This window comes from Mandrillus leucophaeus, unplaced genomic scaffold, assembly GCF_000951045.1.
Source record: "Mandrillus leucophaeus isolate KB7577 unplaced genomic scaffold, Mleu.le_1.0 Scaffold350, whole genome shotgun sequence".
Taxonomy (NCBI): domain Eukaryota; kingdom Metazoa; phylum Chordata; class Mammalia; order Primates; family Cercopithecidae; genus Mandrillus; species Mandrillus leucophaeus.
The window spans coordinates 1174600-1184465 of NW_012103699.1; the positions used below are offsets into that span (position 1 = coordinate 1174600).

A 9866-nucleotide genomic window follows, 5' to 3' on the forward strand; every position below is an offset into this window, starting at 1 on the left:
TTCCCCAGGCTGGAGTGCAGTGGCATGATCATGGTTCATGGATCACTGTAGCCTCAACCTCCTGGATTCAAGCAATCCGCCTACCTCAGCCTGCCTAGTAGCTGGGACTACAGGTATGCACTACCACAACTGGCTAATTCTTAATTTTTTTGTAGAGACCCCAGCCTCCCAAAGTGCTGGGATTGCAGGTGTGAGCCACTCTACCTGGCCTTAATTTTTGTATTTTTTTTCTTTTTTTTTTTTGTAGAGATATTGCTATGTTGCCCAGGCTGGTCTCAAACTCCTGGTCTCCAGTGATCCTCCTGCCTCAGCCTCCCAGAGTGCTAGGATCATAGGTGTGCACTACTGCACGCAGCCACTCTTCCAAATTCTAACCAAGCAGTTTGTTCTTCGTGATTCAAGCTTAGTTGCTGCCCTGTTGGCCATTTTTCCTTTGGGTGAATTTAGAATTCAGTTCCTCATCCTCAAAAGCCCTAACTGAAAAGGAATTGATGACACATTCAACATGGCAAACCCTTATTGTGAAACTCTCATGAGGACTTGGGCACTGTGTCTCCAGCTCCTATTTTAGTGATAGATTTATATTTGATTTACAATAGAAATTGAGCCCACATCCAGATTTTAATAGTGCCACCCATTCCTTACTGGTGAGACCATCCTCTTCCTACGGTCCACCCCACCAGCCCCAGCTGACTCCCTCTCCTCCCCACTACAGTTTCCCAGCTGTCTCCTGTCACCCTGCTTCCATTTGCTATTGTGTATGCTCCAGTTTTTTACCTTCACACAACGAAAACTTCAGGAGCAAAAATTATACCTATGATAATGTAAAGAGATCTGAGAACAACTGAGACTAGCAGTAAAAAATTCAAACTTTTAACAGTCCTACTTTGGGGAGACCAGTTAGATTCAGGGATAGCTATGAAATTGTGCTGTCTGAATTGGTAAAGTATTTTTCAAACTAGATTAATAGGACACAGTATTATGAGGAAATCACACTGATTTTCACTTTCTGGCTTGTTGGTTTCACTAAATGCTTGAATAAGAATATAATTACAATATTTCTAAACGATTTTGCAACTGCTCTGAAGCTTGACTATTTACCTCCCACCACTCAGAAGAATACAAGTGGTATATATCTGGTAGGTTACCCATTAAACGACTGTGACAGATCGTATTTCTGGTTAATTGTTAGTTCCTTATGACCTTAGACTTTGCCTGTGTATTTAATAACACCATCTGCTGTCTAGGGTAGCAATACCACCTTTTTACATGAGGATTACTGTTCTTACTTCGTAAACAAAAGTGCTCAATCTGAGGTGTTGAAACTCTACCATAGAATTATTTAAATTATACTACCTATGGAAAGCTTAAAGAAAAAAAATTAACTTTCTTCTCTATGGTGGCTTTATTAGCTTCAAGTAAAATATAATTTATACACCGTAAGAAAAGTATTTGTAAAAGATTTACAAGTTGTATTATTGGTCTGCAAAATGAAATGTTTTAAAAGAACCCTTGTTATACTTGTTTTGTTTACCTTCTTCCAGCCGAGATTCTCATTGTATATGATCTCTGAGTAATTTCTCAATAAAACAGACAATTTTTAAAAATTCTCACAAAATTAAATCGAGACGAGACTTAAAAAAAAAAAAAAAAATCATCACCCAATATGATGCCTCTCTGTTTTGAAGCATTCTGAGAATCCTACTGGTCCATAAAAAATATTACAACATCTACTAACACATGGTCTAAATAAGGCAAATGTAGACAGGGTTTGAAGTCAGCTACCTTTGGGTCTCACAGATAGTGGCGCCCATCAAATGAACTCTCCGTGGTCAGACTGAGGTGGGTGGCAGGGGGCAGAGCATTTATGTTTAATTTAACCAGGCCCATGCTGTACAGCACACTAATTTAGTGCAATTCTCCAATCCATGAATCAGAACTTCCTAAAAACAGAAGGGCTCTATGTAGTGGGAGAACTGGCTTGCATCTAAGTTGTGTCTCCTTCATGAGGGGAAACAGCACCTTTCTGAGTCAGGAGGAGGGAACTCCACTCATTTACTCATTCATTTATTTGTTCCTTAAGCCATTGCCAGCCTTCATCCAGAAACGAGCAGAGGTGAATGAAATTGCTGTTTACTTTTACCAGGGAAATGACAGCTCCCTAATAGTGAAAATTTTTTCACAGTAGTGATACTTTTGAGAATCAAGAAAGAGCACTGGAGAATAAAGCATTCCAGGTCAATGTGTGTCTGATTTTGAAGCCTCTGACTTTGGCTATAAACTGTGACGAGGCTCACAGAACTGACCATGATACACCCAGCACTCGCATAATTCCTAACTTTATGCTAAAATACGGACACTTCAGAGTGGTTTGTTTTTGTGTGTGTGTGTGTGTTTTTAAATCACTTGGAGCCAAAAAGGTTGGCCTGAATACTCACCACATGAAAATAATCAAGAGGTCATTTGCCAACAGAAAACAACTTCAAAAGTACGGAATGTGGAATTCTGAGCCTAAACCATTTGACAGTATCCCAAAAAGGCATGTCCTGACATGTTTTCAGTCTAAGAGGGTTTCAACATTCCAGGCTTTTCAAAGAATGTCTCCTATTACACGAGCTGCCTATCCTTTTCCACACTCTGAATTCAAGGAATCTGGAAGTCTAATTCTGGAACACCCATTTTAAAATATATTGAGTAATCTTTATATGAAAAGTAAAGTATATGGTGGCTCCTTTTTTGGTTTTTGAAGTACAGCTGAAACAAATTCTTCACCTAAGAAAAACACAGAATTTTTGAAAAACATACAATTTTTTAAAACTTCATTAAGTTTTCCCATAATCAGACCCGTATAAACAAATGCCATAGTGTAACATGAATGTAACATTTCACCATAGTTAACCAAGTCACAACAAATTTCAAAACATCAGAATTCTTTGAATTTACTTTCATAACACCCTTTATGAATTCTGTATATAGCCTGCAAAGAAGCCACACAGCCATTAAGTAGTAGAATCCTAGGTGAGAATACAAAACCACCTCAAAGCAAGTTTCCGTATCCTGCTGACCTACTCAGCTAAATGCCTGCCTGTGTATGAAACCGTTTTGTCTGTCTGTTTGCTTCTTCAACTGAGGGCCTCTTGAATAATCTGAATAGCCTGTGGATAGTATATTAAGTCTTTGCCCATATATATATATATATATGTATGCATATATGTATGTATATGCATATATTTACACATATATACACATGTATATATACATATACACACATACACATAAAATTATATATAAACACACATACACACACATACATATATGAAATAAGGCAGTCTCTTAAGGAAAGAAAAATGCAAATATTTTCCATAAGCCCTGAGACATTGAAGTTGGTCTTATATTAATGCTGATACAGATGTTTTGCCCTGGTTAATTTAAACTAAGTATAGACCGTGGTTTAGATTCTCCTAACCTGGGATTAAGCCCAAACCAAACAGACATGATGTTCTCAGAATGATGTGATGCTCTGGTAGCCATTTAACCTGCTGACTTTATTTGGATGGCACAGTGCCCCCAAATAATGGGCAGGCATTTACTGGTAGTTTTTCCGCATTGTTTTGTAATCCCATGTGGGTCAGAAGAATGTTGGGCTTGGGTTTGTCAAATTCCTGTGTATTCCCATCACCCCCACCCACCACATGAGAGGTCAGAACAGAAATGACATCAAGGCCAGCACCATCTCCTCCACTCAAGAAAAACCGGCCTAAGGTATCCAACTGACCTGCCTCAGATCACATGCCAGGTGTACGAAGAGAACCTGTGGTCCCCCGGTGATCTCCTGCATGGATATTTACATGTATGCAAAAAAGAACCTATGAAGAAAATATAAATAGGAGGCAGCCCACCAGTGGGCTAAAGAAAGAACTGCAGTTTGGGAAAACTGAATTCTAACTGTCGTTTAACTGCACATTTTCTTTGTTTTAAGACAGATTCCTTATTGCCTTGGTGTCTCGGTTCATAAAGTGAACAGATGCTGATGTTCTTAGCCATTATTAAGAATAATGAATTGGTCTGATAATGCAAAGATAAATAGATGGATAGGTAGATAGGTAGATAATTGAGAGGCAGGTAGACAGAATAAAAGCAGCCTGACAAATGTTTAAAATCCAGCTACCTGTTAAATGCTAAAGAGAAGAGTCCTCAGGAAGTTCACGTGTGTCCAGTTCCCAGGCATGTTTCAGAACCAGCTTCCTCACTCAGGAATTTGCTTGAAGGGCTGGGAGTCTTGCCAGGAAGTCCATCAAAGTTCATTTGTATTTGCATTTTAGCTGTCTGTGACAAGCTTTGTAGTAAACACACTAGATTTAGGCAGTCACTTTGGGGAATCCATCAGTGGTCTCTTGCTAGGGCTCACATCTAGGCTGCCTACCACATGTCTGTTTCCTTCTCCCCTGTATGAACTTCAGTTCTGGGTGTGAATCTTCATTCTCCCAGTGGTTTTGCACTCTGTCTCACACAGAGGCATTACTATGTGGGCACAGAAATGGATGTGCCAATGCATACAGGAATTCACTCCAACTAATAAAGTACAGTCCTCGGTCAGTCTGTTTAACTTTCCTTCCTTCTGTAGGGAGCTCTCTGTGTCTCCTTCACCTACAAAAATGACCACTACTCCTCCCATGCCAAAAAACAGGTGTTGGAGAAAGAATTTTATTGTTAAATGTGTAGATCTCCGAGAGATAGCATTGGAATCTGCACTATATACATACAATAATTGTTTCAAATAACAACCTTATTTTATTTTTTGCTGAGCCTATTAGACTAAAGTAAGTCAGTCACCAGAACAGATTAGTGAAACTCCATTGGTAAGGCCAAATTCTCCTGCTGAATGGCATTCTTTTGCAAAATATATTTTCATCTTGTCAAGAGAAAGCCTAGTTCTATTGGCGAATTTCTATTTCATAAGAAATACAAAACATGGCCGGGTGCGGTGGCTCATGCCTATAATCCCAGCACTTTGGGAGGCCGAGGTGGGAGGATCATCTAAGGTCAGGAGTTTGAGATCAGCCTGGTCAACATGGCGAAACCCAGTCTCTACTAAAAATACAAAAATTAGCTGGGTGTGGTGGTGCGAGCCTGTAATCCCAGCTACTCAGGAGGCTGAGGCAGGAGAGTTGCTTGAACCTGGGAGGCGGAGGTTGCAGTGAGCTGAGATCACGCCACTGTACTCCAGCCTGGGCGACAGAGGAAGACTCTGTCTCAAATAATAATAACAATAAAAGTCCATTTGAATAATTTATGAACAACTTGTACCCTTATAACTGTGATATTCTATACAATGTTGTTTCATACTTTTTTCTTTTCAGTACCCTGTAGCCCATTGTATTTATTTGTCTGAGTGCAAAGTAGTCAGGATTGGACTCCTACAATTGGAATTAAATTATTTAATGAGTTTTTCCTCTTTTTAAGAGAACAGATCACAAAGAGTTGGAGGTGCAGTATTCAATTTGGTAAGTGCCAAAACCATTTCATCACCCAACTGACTCCCACAATTGAATCTTTTATCCTAACACCAACATCAGTTTTTATCCAAGGTTCATAAACACCAGCATAAAAATGGTTTGCCATTTAAACAGTCCCACACTAGACATGGTATTGTAGCAACTGTGCCTTAACTCTGTCAGCTCCTTTTGTCTGTGGTGAATGTTTACTTCTCTTTGGATTGATTGTTCTACGGACTATAGTAAAATTTTCCTTTTTCCTATAAATATAGGTATAGATAAGCAAATCTTAACACCTTTCCTGTTAACACTCAGATGTTAACACTCTTTTGCTGCACTCTACACTGTGCTTACATGATTTTTAACAATGCGAAATGCAAATAGAATATTCTCGACTACATCCTTAGGCAATAGGACTCATACCTAGATATCAGTTCTGACACTTTTTTTCTTTTTTTTCTTTTTCCTTTTTTTTTTTTTGAGATAGAGTCTTGCTCTGTCGCCCAGGCTGGAGTGCAGTGACACAATCTTGGCTCACTGCAACCTCCGCCTCTTGGGTTCAAGCAATTCTCCTGCCTCAGTCTCCTAAGTAGCTGGGATTACAGGCACCTGCCACCACATCTGGCTAATTTTTTGTATTTTTAGTAGAGACGGGGGTTCACCATGCTGGCCAGGCTGGTCTCAAACTCCTGACCTCCTGATCCGCCCACCGTGGCCTCCCAAAGTGCTGGGATTACAGGCGTGAGCCACCACGTCTGGCCTCTGACACTCACTTTTCATGTTACTTTAGGTAAGTCAGGTTTTTAGTTTCTGAAAAGGATGACAAGATAACAGAATTTATCCTCGAAATATCTTTTTTAAATGTTCATATGAAAGATATACCAAATACCATGCCATCGTACTGTTCTTTAACCTTTTTGAATTATTACATTATTTGAGTTTTTCAGTTCTTGTGCTATGGAATGTGTATGTAGGAAACATACATTTTTTAATAGGAAAGCTAAGAAGAGAAAATTTACCATTTTTATATTTTCAAACATTATCTGTGAAGTTAATTCATTATTTTGTCAGCACCTTCCTACTGATATCTTTCAAAGGGTTACAGTGAGTGTCTTAAATATTCTAAGTTAAACCCACATCCAGATATTATTCCAGAAAAGTGCATTTCATCCTGCTTTTTCCAAAAAGTCAATAGGAGGTTTACTGGCATCAAATGGCTGTTGAATCCCTTCCAGTTCTACAAATTTCCTTGCAGACTGAGCAAGTGTGTGACCTCAATCTCTCCTTTGTCTGTTTTGTCTGTTTCTCACTTAGCTCTTTAAATTCTGACACAGTAAGTATTTAACCTTCATCAAGACCCCAAATTTTGCTCTAAATAGGGACCTATACATATGTTGACATATAGGCTGGTGACTAACAGCTTCTGTGTACAATATGTGGATGATTAAGAGCTCCTGTGATTTTATTTGGCTTGATTCTTAGACCCTCCACAGAGAGTTTATCTCCTCCACATGCAAAAGTGGCTTTACTATCTGTATGCTCTCTGTGCACAGGGGAGGTGGGCTACAGAGAGAGGTCAAACAGAGGGAAAGCATTTCTACAAAAGAGTATTTGCGATTTGAAAAACAGTAAGACTGCCTCATAAAATGCTGTTGCTGAGAAGGAAGACTCTCGTATCAATTACAGAAGGTTCATTTATGTCATGGTGCTCCATAGTATGTGTAGATATATTCATATAAACAAATGTGTTCAAATATAAATAATTTTTTTAAAAGAATTGGAAAAGCCCTGAATATCACGTGTGCTCTTCAAGCCTTATGACACTTTTGCCAAAGCTGAAAAAACCTGCAATGATGTCCACAGAAATCCTGATGAAATGTGACTGCATTTTTTCTCTTCTTCAAATATGCCAAGGTCAGAGTTTAAGAAGCTTTAGCATGGTTGCAACATCATGCTATTTAAGGAAACTGCACTCTAAAGAATGAAGGCTATGATTCCACCTCTGGATAGAGGGTGAAAGCCACGGACTCAGCAGTTCCTAGGAATACCATCTATCGCCTGGACAGCACCCACAAGCTGCTGGGGGCATGGGGCTGCACCCTTCCTGCAGCTGCGTATCCTGGGGACAAAGTTCAATAAGGTACTCTTGTAGGAACCGTTTCTTTACACTGCTCTATAGACTGTCAGCTCAGGGCTTCCATGTGTTAGGAGCTGCTTGACTGGAGTAAGCTCTGGAAACCAGATTCAGATTTTAGATGTTTAACGCTCACGCAGTAGAAGCCCATTTCAATCTCGGTGTGGGAAGGTCATATTTGTTCTACCCATTGAGCTATCGCTTACAACTGCTCTCTTAGGTTTGCCTTCCATGCTACTTCCTTATTCCTGCTTTTCTGATGGTGTCATACTGAATGGCTTTCCTTTTACTCCTGAACTGTATTTTTATTAAAAAACAAAAAAACACTCAGAAATTAGAGCTGGAAAGAACTGTTGGTTTGTCTAGTCTCAGCAGGAGTGTTCTCCATAGAATATTTCCTTTAGTCCTTAAGACAAATTGCAACATTTCAGTGTTCTGGTGAAAAGCCAGCCTCATCCCGCTGCTTCGCCGACACTTGGCCCAGCATCTGCCTGCCTGTCCGTATATGAATGTGCAGGAGCACACTGCAGCCAACCCAGTAACCTTGACTCTGGGTGGCAAAGATGAGCATAATTCTCTTCTGAGAGGTCCTGGTGCCTTAAGCAAGAGGGCAGAGTCTACGTGACTAAAACATACCAACTTCCTCTTTCATAAGTCATCACATGATGAACTACAATTACAATTCCTGCCTTGTCTCTGCGAATTGCAGACGCATTGCCTCACCCTAGAAACCCTGCTCCTGTGTGTGGAGGAGGCGGCTGTAACTGCTGCAGCAGCCGCTTTGGACGGGATCCAACTCCAGTCTGTGCCGGGAGGGAACGGTGGGTGGAAGACAAAAACAAAGCTATGTTTACTTAGCATACATCGATAAAGCTGCTTCAGAGCTACATGAAAGGCCAGGCAGCATGAAAGACTTCTGATACAATATAAGGAATTGCTGCCCTGAATCCAGCCTTAACCCCCTTGATTCCGGATCGAGCCCAGAACTAAAATAGCCTTTCCATTTTCCATCGGGCATTTCATTAGGGAAGTTACAACAACTCAGTTTCGACATGAAACTGGCAGTGTAAAGTAAGAAGGAAATGTTCTTCCTTTGGAGAAGAAAAGCTCTGTTCTACAAAGATCTTAGTATCTCTCAAGGCAGAATTTGTATCTCTAATTCTATTTTGGGATGGAGTGGCAGGCTCTCCCTTGAGGCCATTACAGTACCAGCTTGCAGAGAAATGAGTATAATTAGGCCACAGCTCTAATGGTGGGTTGTGTTTTCTTTTAATGTGTTTCAGTCAGTGCTTAGTGGGGCCGTCTCTTGGGGGCGTTGAGTTGGTTCATTTCTCTGCAGCACAAGGACTGGACTTCATCCCCTTTGGGCAGTGACGCAGTGGGTGAAGCCATGTGCTGGAATGAGTGTCACAGGGTCTCTGAGGAGGGTGACCAAAGGGACAGGTCTTCAAAGTGGTGTGCAACAGCAGGGCCTGGGAGTGACCAAACCCGCTGGCACCAGCTACTCCCGGGAAGGATCTGGGCAGGCCCCGTTCTCCCAGCTTGGAGAGGGTGAGGCAGGATTGCAATTGCAGGGCAAGATCCAGGAACAGATGGAGAGACCTTTAAAGCAAGCGCACCTTCTATGGAAATCCCCAAAAGGCATTCAAGGTTAGCCTGTAAAAGCATTTAGGTCTGACATTACGTTTTCTGTGCCATTTTCGAACAGGTTTTTTTCATGTGTTTTAAGCAGCTCCCTCCACTGTTTCTCTAAGGGTGTTTTTCCTCTTCCTTGTGGTTAATCCTTTGAAGCAACCTGGTATTTTCAATAGCAACGACTAGAGAGAAACGTCAGCAGGATTTTTTTTTCTCTCCACCTACCAATCCAGTTGTAGGAAAGATAATATAATTAGTACCCTGTTCTTCCCACACTTAACCAGCTCATTCCAGTCTCAAGGGAGAGTTGTGGGCCTGTGTTCCCAACAAAAGCAGCCCCAGAGGCCGCCCTTAAAGAGCTGAAGTGTAAAAGTCCCAATTGAAGAGCGACTAAGCCTACGTGTATTAGGGAGACTAACGACCAGCCCAAAGTGATTTACCATAACACACACCAGCTCCTCCTCCCGATAAAAGTGCGAAACTCAAGCATTCAATTCAGTCTGGGCTGAGTCTGAGGCTGCCAACGGTGGCAGAGCTGAAGGCCGCGCGGCTGGGCTGGGCTTACCCCAGCCTGGGTGGCATACAGGGCGCAAGTCTGCCCC

General features: G+C 41.2%; 1 protein-coding gene across 1 annotated transcript in view; it reads left to right on the top strand.

The window, feature by feature from the left end:
- IRF2BP2 (interferon regulatory factor 2 binding protein 2) overlaps nt 1–9866 on the top strand; it is a 17829-nt gene that overhangs the window by 983 nt on the left and 6980 nt on the right. The window contains exon 3 of the mRNA XM_011989376.1: nt 8339–8450. Within this exon, the coding sequence (XP_011844766.1) occupies nt 8339–8450 (112 nt within the window). The remainder of the gene's footprint in view (nt 1–8338; nt 8451–9866) is intronic.